Here is a 19,615-nt window from a genome sequence, read left to right on the forward strand (position 1 = left end):
ACAAAATGTATTAGGCAGTAGGTTGAATGCAAATACATCAAGTAATATTTTTTTTTTTAATGACCTGAGAGAAGGAGTATGGGAAGTAATCCATAGTGAAACAGTTGTAGTCATCACTTTCTGCAGGTTTTACTTGTGGAGATTTCCCTAAGATAATCAGTAAATTGATTTATACTCTTGAACAGGTTTAGAGCCTGGGTCACTGGAAAAATCAATACCACTTTCTGTCTTGGCAACCACTCATCAGGCAATTTTGTTAGAAAGGAAAACAGGAGGTGAGTTGTTCAAGTATGTAAGTGATGAAGAGCATCTCTGAAGTTTTTTAATCTAGTGAGAGAATACACATCTTTCTTCTAATCAGATGCAAAATGTAAGTCAAGTAACACAGCCTCACTGAATTTTGAATTGTTTACTATACTGACCCATAAGTCAACAACTGCTGGCTTACCAGCAGGTGCTACAGCTCACAGATCTGACAGAAGTTACTAGGAGCCAGCTTTGGCTCCTGCAACTACTGCTACTACTTTCTCAAGCACATAAAAGCAGAATAGCCATCCCTCCCTTAGCAGGGAATGTAGTTGAGAAATTGGTTTCTTCAGTGCTACGCTAGTCCTGGGTATGCTGGGAGGCACCATCTAGGTGGCTGTGTGTTTTGGTGCTTTGGCTTTCTATTTCTGTTCTTTTCCCTGGGCTGCAGCTTTGGGTCTTATTGCTTCAATCTGCTTGTTATGCTGGTGTGTTTTCTCACAGCAGTGATGTTTTTATCCCTTCTTATAAAAGTGTCTGAGGCATTTGTGTGCCTTTATGGACTATAAAAGAAGTTTAAGTGATGAGCCCAAAATGTCTGAGCAATAGATGGCTATATCAAGATGAGATAAAACACTCATGGGGTATTTACAGCTCCCAGGTTGCAAGTATACTTAGTCTACAGGCCCTGAGAAAGAGTACGCTTTAAAAAAAAAAAAAGACAAAACCTGTAAATGCTATGCTATTGCAATGGTTGTTGGGGTTAGTTTTTGTTGGTGGTTTTTGGGCTGGGTTTTTTTGGGTGGGTTGGGGGGGCTGCTCTCTAGTATACTGTATCTGTAGGAAATCAACAGGATGAGCCAGGCTAGATGAAAGAATGTGCTTGCTTCTGAAAGCAGTTAGCGTATGTGTTCAGGCACTTCTGTGTAAGCTATGTGCTAGCCTCACAGGACCTAAGAAACACGTAAACCACACCTGCCTCTTGAAGCGTTGTCTGTGAAAACGCTCTGGAAACTGAGTTAAGTCGTGTAACACGAGTTGGCTTTTTTCCCCTCATCTTAACAAATGACCAAGGTGAGCTTCTGAGAAGATGCAAGCTTTTACACCGCTGTTCAGGACTGACCTGTGGCTGCTTCATGTGCCTCTACGTGGCTTCTACCACAGTCTGTACTGGTACAGAAGGCGGGAATCTCGGCCCTCGGCTGAGGCGTACAGCCGCCGCCTGAGCAACTCCCGTGCAGGCTGCGACACTGAGGGACAGCTTAGCTCACGGAGAAAACAGTGAATTAAGGGCTTGACGAATGCCACACTAGCTCTGCGGCCGCTTGGGAGACCCTCATATTCCTATTCGGAGAGCGCAGGACCTACGAGCCATCACCTTCCTCCCGCCTTCCCCCTCAGGACGCCAACGCCTGCGTCACGCCAGGCGGCACGTGCCCCCCCCACCCCGGGCTCGCCCAATCCGCTTCCGCGGGCGGCTCGCGCAGCGGATTCAAACGGCGGCGGCCGTTGGGCTGCGCGGAGCAGGGCGGGCGGCCGGCCGGAGGGGGGACGGGCTGCGCCACAGCGAGATGGAGAGCCGGCCGGCCGCCCCGGGGCCCTACCGCGCCACCAAGCTGGTGAGGATCGGCGGGCTTGGGGGTGCGGAGCCGGCCGGGGCGGCCTGGCCGTGGGCTCTGGGTTTTACGGGCCGCGCTCGGTGCGGGTTTGTGGGGTGGGAGGAGGGGGAGGAAAGTCGGTTGCTGCCGCGGGTCCCGGGCCTCCCGTCAGCCCGGGTCTCTGCCTCATGGGTGAAGCACAAATTAATATTAACCGCTGCCACCCAACGTAAGGGACCCCGAGACCCTCCCTGGTTAGGGCCTGCGGCGGTGGCAGTGCCTTGCGCCTTGAAAACGGGGCGACAGCTTGGGAAGAGGAGCCCGCTAATTATAACATGTCACCTCAATTTGTGCGAATAAATAGGGAAGGAGGAAAATACTTTAAAACTGGTTTTTATGTACTCTGATAGCTGGATTCGTGTCGCGTCTGAGCGCTGCTCCAAATTTGAAGGCTGTGGTTTGACAGTGCCTCGGGAGACGCCGTTGATGTAAATGCTGGGCATGTGCGGACCGGGTCAATAAAACTCGTTATGTTTGTGAAACTCTAACCTTGTTTTCGGTTACAGAAGAATGAGATAAAAACCCAAGTGAAATGTCTACGTGTTCTTTAATCTGAACTTTAACGTTTCTATATTAATACTACTACTGCGTTATTTAGTGTAACTATCAATCTTTGTTAGTATTAATGTTGTGACTTCATTTATATGCTTATAGTCAATAATATTGCTTTAATTGATACTTAAAATGATCAACTTCAGGCTTTAATCTCACACTCTCTGCTGTTTTGTTTCCCATACAGTGGAATGAAATTACAAAGTATTTCCGAGCGGGCATGCCATTAAGGAAACACAGGCAACATTTCAAAAAACATGGAAGCTGTTTTACTGCGTCAGAAGCTGTAGAATGGCTCCATGAAGTATTAAGGAATAACAGTAACTTTGGTCCTGAAGTTACTAGGCAGCAGACTGTTCAGTTATTAAGAAAGTTTCTCAAGAATCATGTAATTGAAGATATAAAAGGGAGATGGGGATCTGAAAACTTAGAAGACAATGGTGTGCTGTACAGGTACTGCAATGAAGACCAGTTAAAAGAGCTCTTCAGGTTGAGAACCGTATTTAAAAATCTGAGTGCTCAGATTCTCAAAAATATCTTGCTTTGAGTTGAGCAGTTAGGCCAAAACTCAATTATTAGCACCATTTTACTCACTGTTTTACTTTACTCCGACTTGCAGTATCAACCATATATCCTGTATGCTGAGGGCTGTTTCCGTGCTTTTGTCTAGCCAAGTTTTTCAGTGGCATGCATGCTACTCTCAAGTGCTTTGGAGGGGAGCCAAGGGGAATTTACTGTAGCAGCTGCATGCTGTGCTACCAGTCCTGTGTTTACTTCTCTTGTACGTTTTGCAGAAAGTCCAAGTGGGAAACAGTCTTTCCTAAGTCATTAAATTAAAGGTATTAATGGCCCTCACTTCTCAAATTCTGCTCTCAGTGCTGTATAAATATTTGAGTGTCTTCAACTTGACTTTGGAATCAAGAAAAGTAGCCCAAAGCTAATTTATAGTATGAAAACGTTAAACAGTGTTCTGAAGAGAAAATTTCACCATCTTTTCTTTTTACTTTCCTGAATCTTTTCGCAATCTTAGGGAATTACACTGATAGGGTACGGTTTTCATTAAGTGACTTCTTATATTTTTAATCTATTCTAAATGTATTTAACATCTCTCCTATTCATTACAGATTTCCTTCAACATCTCCAGTTAAACCTCTACCAAGTTCATGTCCACCAAAGGAGAACTTGGAAAACTTCTCTAGAGACAAAGAAAGACTTTTTAAACTGCCGCATTTATCCAGGAGAACTTTTAAAAAACATGAGTTACTACAGTCTCTGGTAATAACTTGCCTTTCTTACATAATTGTAGTTGCCATGTAATCTCTTTATTCTTGAAAGAAGCAAACACCCAGAAGCAATCATCTTTTAGTGAAACTGTTCTGTTGTGTCATCTTCCCTTCTAGCTGAAAAAATGTATTGGTAGGTTCTTCTAGATAGTGAAATAGAACATTTATGTTGGTATTATAGAAAGATGCAGTTATATTTTATAATGAAGTGTCTTGGTGACATGTGCTGTTTCTCTTCTTGCATGTACAAAAAGAAATTTTGCTAAATGGCCCATAAATATTCAAGCAAAACTGTAACACGGCATTTTTGAAACCCTGTCAGCAAGTGAAAGGGATTATGCATTTGACAGGAGAAATTAAGTATGCTCTTAAACCTGTAAGAAGCTGTTTTCTAATCTTTGTATTGTCAATAGGTTTGTTGGGAAGGGAAATTGGGGTAGGGGTGTTGGTAAAGTGTTATTGATGCAGCCATGTTACCTAAGCAGAAAGAAGGGTCATTTGACCCCCCCATCCACTGTAGTATAGGGCTAATTTTGCATCAATATGATCTGGGATTACACAGAGTTTTAGTTGTGTATATATGTGTAAGCAATTGAGCATCTTGTGTCATCAGTATGGGAGGTATTTTTGTTTTCTTTTGGATTGTTTTGTTTGTTTTGTCTCCTTCAGTGCAGAATTATGCCTGCTACAGTATTTTAAAGTATTAGGAGGGCTGGAAGGTGGAGTTCTAGAAATTATTGGGACAATATGTTCCTGTTGAAACTTAATATATTTTTTTCATTTAGGACAAGTAAAAGGCACAAATTATTTAACTGTTCTGCTTACTTTTTGAAAAAGATTCAATGTGAGTGTTTAGCCCTTTATTCTTTGAGATTTGGGGATATGTATGTACTTTCTGAATTTAGACTGTGATCCTAAAGGAGAATACTTCGCCTACTAATACATTTGGATTTGATGTATTTCTATCTTTTAAAGTGCTGACTTCTGAGTTGATTAGGTCTTTTTCATAATGTCTTTTTTTGCTTTTAGTTGGGTATGCTTACATTTCAGTGCTGAGACTGTTAAGGTTACTCCCTTGATCGTGTTTTAGAATTTAATATTCTGCAGAATGCCCTAGACTTTTGAGAACAATTTTTACTTAATTTTGAATTATCTTAAGAGGCTTGTTTATCTTACTGTAGAAACCACTCATTTTCAGGAAAACTTAGAAAAAACAAACCCAGATGTAATAGAGGAAAATAAGGAAGACATTCTGCATAGGAAGGAAATAAGCCACGAATATGTGCAAGAAACTTGGAGAAATATAATTCTAATACAGTAAGTATTAAATTGTAAAAAGTACCTTCTTGTATATGTGCTTTGGGCATGTAATGGCCCAATCAAGGTTTTGGCTTGCAAATTTTAAAATTATGTTTCAGGTTTAATGTTTTTTACTAACTATTGTTTACATATGCTTTCTCATGTATTTATTAACATTGGATTGTTGTATTTAAGAAACTTTTTGAAATCTATTGTTGCTCGTGTTGAAGTATATTTCAAGTATCATAGATGCTCGTTCTTAATGGGTTTTGGTGTTTGTCCCAGGAAAAAGTGTGTCCTCAAATTGTCCTTCTGCAAGCGTGAATTTATTTAACAGCAAACTAGCTTATCAAGTAACTGGTGTTTGAATAGTACAGAAAGAACTTGTTTTCATTCATTACTAGCAAACCTTTTAGACAACATCTGCTCTTTTCCACCCCACAGTTTGCAAACCATTTTAGGCATCCCATCTTTGGAAGAAGTCTTGCAGCCAACACAGATAGTTCCTGAGTATGTCATATACAATATGACTAACACGAGCAAACACGGTGTTGTTATTTTGCAGAACAAATCAGGTAAGATTTTGTTTGTTTGTTTCCTGTTTTTGCTTAAAGATTCTGTATGGTGCATTGTAACAAACAGTAAATGATATTTAAAGTAATATGTTTCATGGTCTGTCTCTTACACTTTTTTCCAAACTAGAGTACAGTTCAGTATGTTTGTTTAGAAGGTTTTGTAAGTGTATTGCATTCACACTTAGATTACATGTGTGTAGCAATATTTGAAATTAGTTTTAAATTTGATCTTTTATATTATTACATGTGTGCCATTATTTGTACTAGTTAAGTCTTTGGGTTTATGTATAAATACTGTACTTGTTTGTTTCTTTTAGAAGACCTCCCTCACTGGGTGTTGTCAGCTATGAAATGCCTCGCATACTGTAAGTCACTGAATAGCTTTCAAGTTCCAGAAACCTATTTTGAGGTGAAAGTGAAATATACTTGCATGTTAATGTCAATCATGATGTTTCATTTTGGAAATCCAAATAATCTAAGTGCCTTGATCTGTTGAGAAGGGATGAAAGCAATACATGGCAAATTACTGCACAAAAATGTAACCTAAATGTTAACATATGTTAAATATGTTATATTTCAGGCAATCAAGATATCAGTCCTTTAGGAGTCTAGCTAGTTATCCTGCTTTTAGGTTGCATCGTCTGATTCTGCATATGAGTTTTTGGCAATGTGAACAGATTAAATTAGTGGAAGAAGAGGGGCTTCGGTGTTCCTTAATCCATGAAATGTATGGGAGAATTAATTAAACTCTAAGCTTTCAGTGGAAGCATGCTGTCTGAGGACATGAAAAAGTTAAGGACTGTTTTTTACACAAATAATTCCTATTAACAAAGAGTCAGGCAGGGAGAAAACTTGAGTGGTTGGGCAAAACATGTGTGGTTTCTTCTAATGCAGGTTTTCAGAAGTAAAGGGACTTTCCTTTTCCAGTTACTGGCTTTGAGCTGGACTAAAACACTTCCTGCATCTCATATTAAACTGGGGAGGCCAATTCACAGAAAACCAGTTGTCTTAGAAGAAATCAAACAAAATTTTGCAAAGGATTTGAGACAAAAGCATGCTCCTATAGTCAGCTTTATTACTAAATTTGTCACAAGAACAGAAGGAAGAGTTCCACTCACTTGTTCTTGGATCCTGGACTTGGAGTATAGCTCCTCTGGTACTTCCTTATCTGCTTCCCCACCTTTTTCTTAAACTGTCTTTAGAAAAAGCTTATGCTTAAAACCCAGTAAGATACCTTTATAGTTCAGCTGTGGAAAATGAAGGCCTTCAATGCCTTACCAATCACTGCGTGGCAGATGAGATGGATTTTTAAAGTCAGACATTTTAGCTGTTAAATGTGTTGTGTGACAGAACTGAACTTTCATTGTTTGCAGATGGAGAGTCAGTCTGCATGCCTCCCTTATTTTGGTATTAATGTATGAAATATCAAGCAGCGAAACTGAAAGTGGTTATAACTTACAGAAAACCTAGTGCTTCTCTGTTTTGTTTTCTTTGTGTATCTGCTTAAATGTAAAATTTAGTAAGGTGTGATGTTAAATCTTAAGCTTCAGAAAAGAAGCATCAGTTACCTAAGGCATTAGTGTTATGTGTACTTGAGCAGCTGCCTTGGAATTACTGGGAATGTATTTACTGTGGAGTAATACAATTAACATAGGTTTTCACACATGGAGGGAGTGGGGGAGTACTTTCTCAGTGAAGCTATGAAGTTCAGTTTTTAATGGCTCAGTCTGATGTGGATTCTCTTGCTAATAAAGGAGTGGTTTTGTTCTTCAGCATGTGCTGTAGCAGACTTGTGTGGTACTAATCACCTTTTTCCTTTACAGTGCCATTGATTTTTATGCAGCTTCACAGAATCTAACTGCCTTTGAGGCTTCCTTTGTCAGATGTGTTTGAAATTGTGTTACAAACACATACAGATCACAATTTGTAAGCTTTGCATCTCTATGAAGCAGGCTTTGAAAAGATTCTGGAGAAGCAGAGGACAATTAGACTGACCTTCCCCCCCCCAAAAAAAAAAACCAAACCAACCCTGCCTCTTTAAATGGCTAACAGGGCATGCTAGACTTAGATGAGTGCCTCAAATGAAATCAGAGATGATGAGCTCTTTTTATATGTGTGCTTGCCCTGCTGTTTAAGTCTTGCCCTGATTCCTGGCCATCTCCTTCATTGGTTCCCCTCAAAGCTATAGTAGCTATAACATGGTTGGATGGTGTTTATACATCAGTATATATCTCTAGCTGCTCAGTGGAACCGTGGTAGGAGTCCATGCAGGGTTAGTGTGGTTTCAGAAGTTCAGTTTGCAGCATATGTGCTTGTGAAAATGACACACACGCCCTTTTTTTTTTTTTTTCCCTTCAACATGACACTTTTTCTTCAGCTGCATTCCCAAATATATAGAGCCTCTTACCTGAAGAGCACTGTTAGGTAAAGCAGAACAGGGAAGAGCTTGGTGAGTGGATTTAAGTCAAAGTGGAAAAAGTAGCTGAGCACTGGTCTTTGAGCATTTCAATACCTTAATTCTCACATCAGTACTGTATTTAGAACTGATAGGTCTTTGTATTCATGAGATGAAAACTGCAGGCAACCTTTCTGGTTTTTTTGAATTCTCAATTTCTAATTTGAGTGGATTAGCTCAAGTGGAGATTTTATCTCTGCATCTGCTAGCTATACTGTAACCAAATGATTAAGGCGGTAGTTACTTTGCGCAGTGAAAACTAAAAATATGTACACTGGCAGGGGGAATACTGCTCTACTACATATATATTTTAGTGTAGTAATGTGATTATGATTATAAAGGTTGATCATATCAAAAGTTAAATTTTCCCTGGTTCTATGTGTAATTAAAACTGCCATCTCCTAATTCATTACAATTGGCTTTGTAAGGTAGCTTATTTAATTTGTAGGAGTTCAGTGGAGTATGATAACATTAGGGTTAAAAGATCTGTACAATGTCAAATTTTATTCATACCTGGACCCCTTTCATTCATTCTTTTTCTTGTCTGTAGCAACGTGGTCAAGGTTTATTAACCAGATCTCCTGGATTATTGGATTGTTTATCTGTCCACTTCTGAAGAAAAGATCCACCATGGGAGTAGTGGTGAACAAAACTTTCTCTTGGTGAACCGTTTGAATAGAGGAGTTGTAAAGAGGAGGTCCCCACAAAGGGAAAAGATGCTGACCAGCTCTGTTCGGCCTATGCGTAAAGCAACATGTATATATATATTGTTGGGCTTCTCAGCACACTCTTCCAAGTTGGTCATAGCATAAGCTCCTTGATCTGGAAGCTAGAGCTCCCTGTGGGAGAACTGAGATTACTGTAGTTTGGAAGTTTGTGATTATCTTGCTGAGGAACCTATAAAGGGCATAAATGAGTTTTTTTTTATTTCCTTGGTGTGGAACAGCATGTTGAAACTGAGCACAACTCCTCAGTGGCTATATAGAATATTTTATACTGTTTTTGCTTACAAGTGGTATAGTGCTGAACTAAACTAAATATTTGTATATTGCTGGCATGGTTCTTTTCTTGTGAAACAGTCATTCCTACAAGAACAAACTTATGTTCACTTTTTAATTTTATTTTTTTAATAATGGAGTTGTGAGAGTAAATACTTTTGTGAATTTTCTTTCTTCACCTCTTTTTAGGGCCTAGAAATAATGACATGAGCCAACCAACTTACAGTGGGTTTGAACGGGATGTATTCAGAACAGTTGCTGATTACTTTCTCAATCTCCCTGAACCATTACTTACTTTTGAATACTATGAACTTTTTGTTAATATTTTAGGTATGTATGAATTTAGAAATAATCAGTGCAAGCTATAAGTTTATATCAATTGGGGAACAAATCTGTAATTCAAAGCAGACCTTGACCCCCTAATCTGTATGGCAGCTTGAATCTGAGGAATATCATCAATACTATCATTCTGTATTACAATATTAACTGAAATGCAGCTCTGTCTCATAATATCCTATATAAATTGCTGTCTGAGCTAACATTCTAAATATGCAATAACCATAATTTAAAAATATGTGCTTGTTCTGCCAGTTCCTCACTATTGCAGTGTTAACTTTATTCTTGCCTGTTGGTTGCAGTTATCTTGTTACATTGCTTTTGGACTGAGCTAAATTTTTCTTAGGCTTTACTAACTGAGTCAACTATAAATTAGTGTCTCTGTATTTGTTGTCTTCTCTGCTCAGTTAGCAACTTTCTTTCTGAGCTTGTTCATTTTCATACCACTTGCATCTTAACTTATATTTCATTTTCTGATAGTTATGTGTGGCTACATCACAATTCCAGATATATGCAGTGGAAAACATTCTGTCCAAGATGAGAAATGTGACCCACAACCTTCAAAAACTCTTCACTTGAACTCTTTCAAGTCAACTGAGTGTCTTCTTCTAAGCCTGCTTTGCAAAGAGCCTGACAAAAAAAAGAAAGACTATGAAGCTTCCAGGAAGTCTTCTTCAGAAGAGCTAGCTATTGAAAAACAATGTGCAAAGAAATTGCAGCAATATAAACTGACATGTAAACAAGGTAGTGCTGATAATCTAATAGGAGGAAGTTGTCAAAATCTTTCAGGTTTCAGGAATGAACAAGATCCACCTCAAGCATTTAGGACAAGATGTTACTCTTTGGAAAGAATTGGACATGCTACTTCAAGTGTATGTAATAAAGGAGAAGCTGATTCCCTCAGGCAAAGTGATGTGAACACCATCCTGGGCACAAGAAATGGAAAACAGTCACTACCATATGAGCATAAAGCTAATTCTGTACTGGGGCTTGGTTTTGATAACACATGTCAAAAACAAACCCATGGTATCAAGAGAGTGTCTGCCTCAACTCTTCAGAATAAAGAGCTATATAATGAAAAGCACGGATCGAAGCAAATATGTAGGTCTCTGAGTTTACTTGGCAAGAGGGACTCCAAAAGTTGCACTAGCATTAATGTACCAGTTGCTGAAATCACAGTAAAGCCAAGGTCTCAACTTTGTGGGCAAGGAAAACCAAATACCTCTGGTGTGGCTTCTTCAGTGGACGTCAGGACTGAGGTTTCTGATATCACCATCAAAAAAAGACTCTGCAAAAGTACCACAGAACTCTCAGAATACTCTTTCACTCACTCTTATATGTTGACTGGCACGCAAAGTAAGATGGCTTTCTGAAGCATGTTGTATTGGCTTATTGCGTTGTCTAACTAATCTTTGCTTCCTTAATCTTTGGCACTGTTGCTAGGTTTTTTGATATGCATATAACATCACCTATGGGGCTTTAAAAAAAAAAAAAAATTCTGGTTGCTACATTGCTCTGTCTAACGGCAGTCTTTCCTATCTCTGCTAACAAACAGTAGCATGTAGTATCTTTGGAGTCTTAAACTTGATGTGTCAGTAATTCACCCTTCTGTTCAGGTAAGTAATAAGAAATTCTGACCTAGACACTGTTTAAGAGTGAGGCAGGGCATTTGCACAGACCTGCCTGTTGAAGGAGATGTCTTTTTCCAGTCTTTGAAACACGTTTTCTGGAAGTAGTTCTGTGAATAATGTTAGTGTCACTTCTTAATTGTACTAGCAGTTTATCATAATGAAGCAAGTTGAGTGTGACCACACAAAAAAAGGCCACATAACATTATCTACTATGTTACAGCTGATTTCTATGAAACATATATTATTGTCCTTGAAAAAAAAAAGAAATTTCTGGTACTGAGAGAAAAATATCCTAAAAGTTTGTTCAAGTCTTAATGACAGCCGTCTTTAACTTGTAGATCTCCTTCAGCCTCATTTAGAAAGAATTGCCATTGAAGCACTACAGATATGTTGTTTGTTGCTTCCACCACCAAATCGTAGAAAGATTCAGCTTCTAATGCGTATGATCTCTCGGATCAGTGAAAATGTTGATATGCCACGACTGCATGATGCAATGGGCACACGTTCTTTGGTAAGAGAATGATGAGTGCAGTTATTTCTATGTTTTTTTAAAGAATATTGCTGAAGTAACGCTAAGAATGCTAGCTGTATTTCGTACTTGAGGTTCTTGGCTCATTGCAATTAAATAGTGATTAACGGGCAATTTTTCATGTCCAGAATATTTACAAAATCCTGATTTGAAGCAAGTGCTTTCTTGTCTCCATCCTAATATATTTCAATTATTAGTGTTGCTTTTGTTTAGTTTGGGAGGAGAAGGGAAATAATTTCTTAAGAGTGCAAATGATTGTTTAGTCTGATTTCTCACCTAACTGCCATTTAACTTAAAAGGTGTTGGCAAAGTGTCTGTAGAAAACCTTTCTTGGGCTGAACACTTGTGTATGTGAAGTTATGACAAAAACGGTTCCAAAGAAGTAAATTGATTGCCTAGTGAGTTTAAAGACTAGCTTTCAAGGTCTGAGTTCAAGCTTTCATTGGAATGACTAATGATTTTTTGTCAAGCAAGATGAGGTAAAACAGCAAAGTATCTGCACATGCTAATTTAAAATAAGCCTACTAAAAGCTGGAAATATGAAAGCTGTAAAAATGTTTTTTAAAGCTATTTAAAACTGGATCTTGGTGTGCATTAGGTCTTGGTTAAGTTGGTTCTGCAGGGTTTTTTTAATCACCTCACTTGTCTCAAGATGGCTAATTGAAGATGTACACTTTTCTACAGGGGAAGACTTTTTCTTATTATTACCTCTTTAAATATGTATTTCTTAATTGAAAGTACTGTTCAATCCAAAAAAAGTACAAGTCTAATGTTATAAGAAGGTACTTTATTTCAGATGAGGAAAAAATTATAATTGGTTTTCTTCCTCTCTTGACCAGTGGTGCAGGCAAGAGAGATTGCAATGAAAGTTGGTATTGGAGGATTCATTGTGCCACTTGTGTAGACTGGAAAGAAGGCAAATCCCTCAACTTCACGTACTAATGATCTGCTAAACACTTCTAGATGATACAGACTTTTTCTCGATGCGTGCTATGCTGTGCAGAAGAAGTAGATCTTGATGAGCTGCTTTCTACACGATTAGTTTCATTTCTAATGGACCATCAACAAGAAATATTTAAAGTACCAACTTACCTGCAGGTTGCAGTGCGAGATCACATAGAATACGTGAAGATGGCTCAGGTTGGTGGCATGACAGAAGTTTAAGTTCATTTGCTAATTGCAGAGTATTTGTTACTTCTGAAGGTGGGATGGGAAAACTGCAAATAAACCCACTATATTTTGAATGTAAACTTTTATTAAACTGTTGGTGCAATCGTAGATACTAGCTACGTTACAATGTTTTGCGACTCATGATGTTGCTGTAAGTTAGTATGCTTGGATATTTCTTGGGTACCTTCTTACTGAAGTAGTACATAATCATTTGAGTATATGCAGACCCTTCAACTCTTGTTTCAGTGCAAACATCCAAAGGAAGAAATTTGTGCCATATTGCCAACATATTCATACTGCAAACAAATAACTCCTCAGGAGTTTGAAGAACAAAAGGTTTCTACCTCTCAAGCTGCAGTGACAGAGCTCTTAGAGAACATTATCAAAGATAAAAACCTGTCTGTAAAAGACAAAAAGAAAAAGTTAAAACAGGTAAGAAACTTGGTGGATATTTCTTCTGCTTCTGAAAACACCTTTTTGAGGGAAGGATCTCAGTCACTAGACCCTGGTACAGAACAAGAGCAGACTGTTGTTACATTAGAGGGTAAAGAAGTTTGGCAGAAAATAAACCCCTTTGCATTCCAGCTTGTCCTCAGATATCAGAGGGGCTAGGCGTGGCTAGGCTTAGATTCTGAGTGATGCCCAGTTTGACACTGTAAGTCCAGTCGCATTCAATATATTGAACTACCTCGATCACAGATACACAAATAGCGCGATGTACTTTCAGTCTAGTCGTGTTCAATGAACTAACATGGCCAGACTTAAGGAGCTTGGTCGCATTCAGTGAGAACCCTCACAGCTAGATTAATCAATCATGCAGTTTATTGAAGCAACAGAAGTACAGGTTCTTTTGGAATGCTGGTGATAAATACACTGTCTGCAAAGCACACGCAAATAATAATACAGTCGACTGCAAGCACACTAAATTATGGAAAAAGATTTCTGAGTTTCCCAGGGAAGCACTCGGTATAACTGAGGGTTCAAATCTCACCCAACAGGCGTCCCTGTGGGGGGGAAGAGAGGTTCAGCCTGTCAGCTGATCCCAGAAATCAGTGATGTCCTCCTGACTTGTCTATGATGGTGTTTTCCCTAGCATTCCTCCTCTCTAAAGCCATTTTAATACTATTTTCTTATTTTTAGGTGGAGCTTGAGTGATTCTAGTCATACATACCTTTATTATGATTGGTGTAAAGTCTTCTTGCTTTACTTCTGAAGGTATAAGCTAGAGAAATTCAGAGCGCGTGCTCAGTGAGGAGTGGTCGCACCTTGAAGGCGGGTAGCCTTTGGGACGGAGGTGTGTTTTGGTATTATAATGAGCGAATTTTATCCAGAGGACTTGACTGACAGAAAATGGAAAAATGCTGGTGCAAGGCTGGCTCAGGATAACAACCATGCGGTTTATCAGTTCCATAGTGCCATCCAGTTCCCGTCCCTGTGATGATATCCCAGAGCCTGGCCACAGTGTTTCCACTCTGCTCCACCTCCCATGTTGTTTCTCAGAGTCAGCAAACCAAGCTCCCCTGGTGTTGCTAACATCTAAGGTTGCAGGTTATGTTGCTTAGGGAATTACTATGGAACAGATTCCTTGCATATCCACTGCATTCCGCCCTGGAGGTTTATCTTCTCTTAAGAGGTGGGCATATCAATAAGTCAGCTCCAGCAATCATTTCACAACTGTATAGAGAGAAATGCTTGTTTTATAGAAGAGAGCTGTTTAATGTGTTTTGACTGTGTGCTCTGATTGGGATTTTAAAGATGGTGTCTAATACAGTATTTGATACTGTCTGGCAGCAGTGGTGTTCAAATAATGGTTTAAAACCAGTATAAAATTATTCTAAGATACTGCTTTCCATTACATAATGTGTGATAGAATTATAGCATGGTTTCTTGTGGTGCACTGGCTGTACAAGTTTACTGTTAAAATGCTATAGATGGGCTTAAAATCAATAGGCGATAAAAGCAGTGATTTTTTGCTCAAGCTCTATCTGTTCAGAGTTCTGAAACATTCTTTTCTGTGGACTTAGCTTTGTGTTTTGTAACGTGTATATTGCTCAAGATTATCTGGTACTTCTATGGCCTACTAATGTATTGCCTAATACTAAAGCTAAAATACAGCAGTTCTGGCAGGATTTAATACTGGAGGGTTTTTTCTTTTTTGGAAAACCTTTGACAAGTATTTCTGACCAATTGAATAGTATTGTACTTGTCCTAGAATCTCCTAAGCAAGTCTTGTGACTCAAATTTGAAAAAGCAGCTTTTCAGAGCAAGCACATTTCTTTCTCTTTGGTGCCCCTCCCCCAGCTTCTGCAACACTGACTTTCATATGTGTTGTGAAAACTTTCTGGTCCTGTAAAAGCAAAGGCTGGACTTTTGTTCAAGTTCATTAAAACTTCCTGCATGTAAAGAAGAGTACTTAATTACAGTCAATTAAAACTTGGAGTAAGCAAGCAGTAAGAAGTGATACACAGGAGCACTTGAAGCAGGTGAAGTGGGGAGGAAGGAAATAAACTAAAATCCTCTCATAGTAAAACTTGAAGTACATACTTAAATTTTGGTGAGTTCCCACCAAAGTCCGGAAGCAGCTTGTACTGCAAGGGCCACGTGTTAGCAAAGTTTATTTTTAAGATTTGTAGAGCTATATTGTTATAGTCTTGCCATTTGTGCTGGGATAGCTGGTGATGTGATAAATCACAACTTTTTGGAGCAGTTTATATATATAAAGTTTTGATACTTTGAATTGGGCAAGCCAAATACATGGCACGCACTAGAGGGTTAGATCCAACTTGTATCAATGCCAAAAGTTACAAATGGTGTCATTTTCTATAGGTTGAATCAATCGGCAGAAAGCTGTGGCTGATGCATAGGTGTATGTACCATTATTCCTTCCTGAGGCCTTACACAGGAAACAGGCAAAATGTCAAAAACATGTCTCTGAAACCAGATATTTTTGTTTAGCTGTATATCTGCAGGAATTGAAAAATTAACTCCCTTGGTTAAGTATTAAGCTTTCCTGAGAGAATACCTTCAAAATCTGCTGAACCTTAACTTCCATTTAGGTAAAACATTCATCATTGTGATTCTTGAAAGACAGCTTTCCAAGCATAAACAGAATAGATGCCAATGCTGGCTGGACAGCATGGCTTTTCACATGGGTAGCTACTGTGCCTTGCTTGGGGGGTGGAATGCTGGTTGTGCTGTTCAAACCGTAAGCAGCATTGCTGTTAATCAGCTGATGAACAACACGGTGAGCAACTGCAGACTCATTGCTAACGGAGATCCAGGCAGTTAGAACAGTACAACATTTGCTCACAGCGCTGTTCCACTCACAGCAGCTAAAAATCCTTGGGAATAAAATGCGATTAGAAGCTTTTCTCATTTCAACAGAAGATGAACTGCCTGACAAAATTTGACTGATTGTTTATCAGTTGTGAACTCATAAGCATAAAGGGCCACGGCTTTGGTTAAGTGTCACAGCAGAGTTACTTTACATGCTGATAGTCTTGCTCCTCCTGCTGTTATGCATCCTCACGAAGTGATTCATGCTCAAGCCCTGCACAGCTGGAGTTTTTGGTGGAGTCTGATATTTTATTTTATTTTTTTGTTTTTGTGTTTTCTAGTTTCAGAAGGAATACCCTTTAATCTACCAGAACAGATTTCCAACTACAGAAAATGAAGCAATGCTATTTGATAACAAACCTACCATCAAACAACCAATGCTTAGCCTAAGAAAACCAGGATTTCGTAGCCTAAGATACTAATTTCACCACACCTCAGCTGCTTATTTATTTTGTGGATGTATGTATGAATGATTTGCCAAAGGGCACTTTCTACAGAAGTTTGGTGGCTGTGTGTGTAGAAGAAAAATGTTTACATGGACACTATGTCGAAAGGTGCCAAAATAACTTTTTTTTGTGCAGATAACTTTTGAATGACTGCTAAGAGAGAAATAAATATTTATCTGTTTACAAATTATTACAATATACTATGCTCAGTAAAATAAATGTGAAAATAAGCATGAGGCTATTAGTAACCAAAAATTTATATATGATTTTCATATGGGAAACTAACGATATGCATATTGTTGTAACTTTTTTAATGTCTGTTCAGGAATTTGTGCCGTTTATTACAGTTTATGTAGGTTTTTAAATGTCTATGTTGTGAATAAGTGCCTTCTTTGTATTCCTAAAATACTTGTCTTTAAACAAATCAATGTTCTTTGAGTTTGGGACTAATTTAAAAGTTGGTTCTGTTGTTTCCAAGGGAGCCAGAAATTCACCATAAATAAATGATTGTCTGACTCCATAAAATACTTCTGTTCATCTCATCTGTAAAATTCACATAAATTTTTCTATATTTATTTATATTAAAAGTCTTAGGTCTATTTCTAACATTTTCATGGAAAATTTATTTTGGATCTATTGCTATACTTCTCAAAATAATAGAAGGGATGGATGATAACGTGAAGGGACAACAAATAGAATCAGAATGCACTAAACTTTGCTATTTTGTTTCTACAGTTAGGGGTTTGCTTATTAATTCTGATGGGGCCAAGGCTCCCCCACAAGAGTATAAATCTGCATGAGTATTTCTGTGAGAGAACAATTCAAAGTGTTTTTATAAAGGAGGTCCCAGTTTAATATTTAGGCAGATACCCTCCAGGCAAAAAACTAAAAAGTCACAAGCAGTGAATGATGTTAGTGTTGAATACTGGGCTTGGAGACAAATGGGTGCTGTTCTCTCCCGTATTTGCATCCATCAGGAAAGAAGCCTGAAATCCTTTTTTTGTTTGGGGTTTTTTTTTTTTGTTTTGTTTTCCCAAAGAGACACTAACAGAGTGTAGGTGTAAAGCCTGGGCACTCAAGGGAATTTTAAATAAGATTTAATAAAAAAAATCCCTTTCTTCTTAACAGGATAAAAATAGCATACTATAGCAAAAAGATGGATGGACCTTTAAGGATTCATTGAAACATTGTTTATATTAAAAGTACTGTCACTTTGGAAAGAAGTCGTGTGGAGTTATAATCAGCCAACATGCCAAGCACGAGCTCTGCCATGAGACCTACGGCTATTGCTGCTTGTAATCTAGAAACAGAACTGTTATGTACTGGAAGTACTTCAAGTTCTGGGTATGATAAGGTGTTTTATAGAAGAAGCCCTGCGAGTAGGAGCACTAATGGATCTGCCTCTTGCTCTCAACACAATTCTCTCGCCACCTTGTCCTCTCAGTCCAAGGAGAGGAGAACGTGACATGGGAGGTTAGAAACAGTGCTGGTAAGGGTGTAGCTGTATCCGTGGGCAGTTAGAAAGCGGGGAGATCAGTTAATTAGTAATGCAGCTGAACTGACAATTAATTTGATATAGGTCAGCTAAAGGTCCTTGGAGGAAATGATGCCACCATGTAAAATACAATTTCTGTAAATTCTTTTGTTAATAACTAGTACTTTTTATATATTCCAATACTGTGCCAGAGTAAGGAACAATGTGTATCTCCTTTAAGGGCTGGTGGCACTGGACTTTGTTAGCTGTATATATGCAATTCAGGGTCTTCAGTGTTTACTGTTCACATGTTGCTGTGCTTGAGCTTCTCAGATTGGTCTGGTCACTTGTCAGACCCACAGTCCAAGCCGTGACCTGTCCCTTGCATAACCTAAGCTGATATTCAGGTGGACTTCTTGCTGCATAATGCTTTCATGCTGCTCTTCAGTTAAAGGTTTCTTTAAGCTCGTATCATCACAATGAATAACGTGCCACACACTGAAACCATTCTGCATTTGGAACAGTGCCAAAATTGGGTTTTGTTGTGAAGAATTTGTGTCCATGTTACATTTCAGTTGTAATATTGCTTCTAGATAAATCTTAAACTGTCTGCTTATTTGGGCTGTATTTGCAGAAAAATCGAAGGGATATACTGCCAGTGTTGGATTGCAGAAGAAGGTATGTTTGAAGTCCAACTTTGTTTTCGCTTTAGGGTTTGGGGTTTATCATTAAGCAATTTTGTGCTTTATGGAATCAGCTATTTTTAGAGAGGTGACTGCTTTTTCTTTGTGTGAGCTGTTTGGTTGTCCGTTGTCTTACACAGTTCTGAGCTGCGCAGTGTAGGCGTATCATTTTGCTTTGTCACGTCTTGCCTGTTCTAGGACAAGAAACTGAATTGTTATTGTACCTGCATATGCAGACTCTTACAGTAATTGTCATAAAAGCAGTCATTAAAATTAAAGCAAATCTCGACTACTCATCTCTTTACCTGGTTTGGGTTTGGGTTTTTTGGCATCTCCTGGGGAGCCTCCATAATACTCTTGTACAAGTTCATGTGCTGTGTCGGATACTTTAGTGTTATGAATGAGGGTCTTGGTTGAGAATTGTCACTTATATCTGACATCTTGGTACGTAACAGCTATGGTCTGCAGCCATGGGACTATACTTTGGTTCTCTCAGGTTCTCCTCTCCCTGGAAAAATGAGGCAAAACCACCTTTCTATTCTGCATCCAATACTTAATTGTACATATATATATACACACACAATTATATATATACCAAATTAGTCTTATGTTAGCTTTACGGGGTGGAGGCGGGGGGTGTTAGTGCAGAAATTTATTTTCAGTTAACTGAGTTTTATCTGGCACAATACATATTTTGCAATATATCATTTTGCTCTTTTTCTTATGAGGAAGAAGGCTTTGTAAATGGGAAACCAAGATTAGCCTGGTTTTAGCCTGTATTAGTAGTGCTTTAATGTCCTGTAGATAACTTCACACTTGCATAGCAGGTGACAGATGTTCCTTCTCTGTAACACCTGTAGTCAACTGCTTTGAAAAATCTAGTACCTGCCTAGACTTGCTTCTAATTATTCTCAACCTGTTAAGTGTTGTGTAAATGCTTTATT

The 19,615-nt window shown here is 38.7% G+C and overlaps 1 protein-coding gene across 5 annotated transcripts; it reads left to right on the forward strand.

Moving 5' to 3' along the window:
- Positions 1 to 1,729: 1,729 nt before the first annotated feature.
- On the forward strand, positions 1,730 to 18,967 carry DEPDC1 (DEP domain containing 1). Of its 5 annotated transcripts, none has more exons than XM_069788414.1 (12): positions 1,730 to 1,865; positions 2,644 to 2,909; positions 3,581 to 3,731; positions 4,938 to 5,056; positions 5,483 to 5,613; positions 5,931 to 5,978; positions 9,256 to 9,396; positions 9,883 to 10,758; positions 11,372 to 11,544; positions 12,526 to 12,702; positions 12,979 to 13,164; positions 16,350 to 18,967. In XM_069788414.1, the coding sequence occupies exons 1-12, from the start codon at positions 1,818 to 1,820 to the stop codon at positions 16,488 to 16,490; spliced, it is 2,457 nt and encodes an 818-aa protein (XP_069644515.1). In that variant the 5' UTR covers positions 1,730 to 1,817; the 3' UTR covers positions 16,491 to 18,967. The 5 variants fall into 5 exon arrangements, with proteins under 5 accessions (XP_069644515.1, XP_069644516.1, XP_069644518.1 ...); XM_069788415.1 differs by having other exon boundaries at positions 9,910 to 10,758; XM_069788417.1 differs by lacking the exon at positions 9,883 to 10,758.
- The last annotated feature ends 648 nt before the right edge of the window (positions 18,968 to 19,615 follow it).

The sequence above is a fragment of the Haliaeetus albicilla genome, chromosome 8 (assembly GCF_947461875.1).
Source record: "Haliaeetus albicilla chromosome 8, bHalAlb1.1, whole genome shotgun sequence".
In the NCBI taxonomy this organism is placed as follows: Eukaryota; Metazoa; Chordata; class Aves; order Accipitriformes; family Accipitridae; genus Haliaeetus; species Haliaeetus albicilla.

What these genes read in the sequence shown, in the direction of transcription:
- DEPDC1 (XM_069788414.1), top strand. Translation starts at nt 1,818, where the DNA reads ATGGAGAGCCGGCCGGCCGCCCCGGGGCCCTACCGCGCCACCAAGCTG. An exon ending in AATACGTGAAGATGGCTCAG is followed by an intron (nt 12,703 to 12,978) that starts GTTGGTGGCATG and finishes CTCTTGTTTCAG; the next exon opens with TGCAAACATCCAAAGGAAGA. An exon ending in AAAAGAAAAAGTTAAAACAG is followed by an intron (nt 13,165 to 16,349) that starts GTAAGAAACTTG and finishes TGTGTTTTCTAG; the next exon opens with TTTCAGAAGGAATACCCTTT.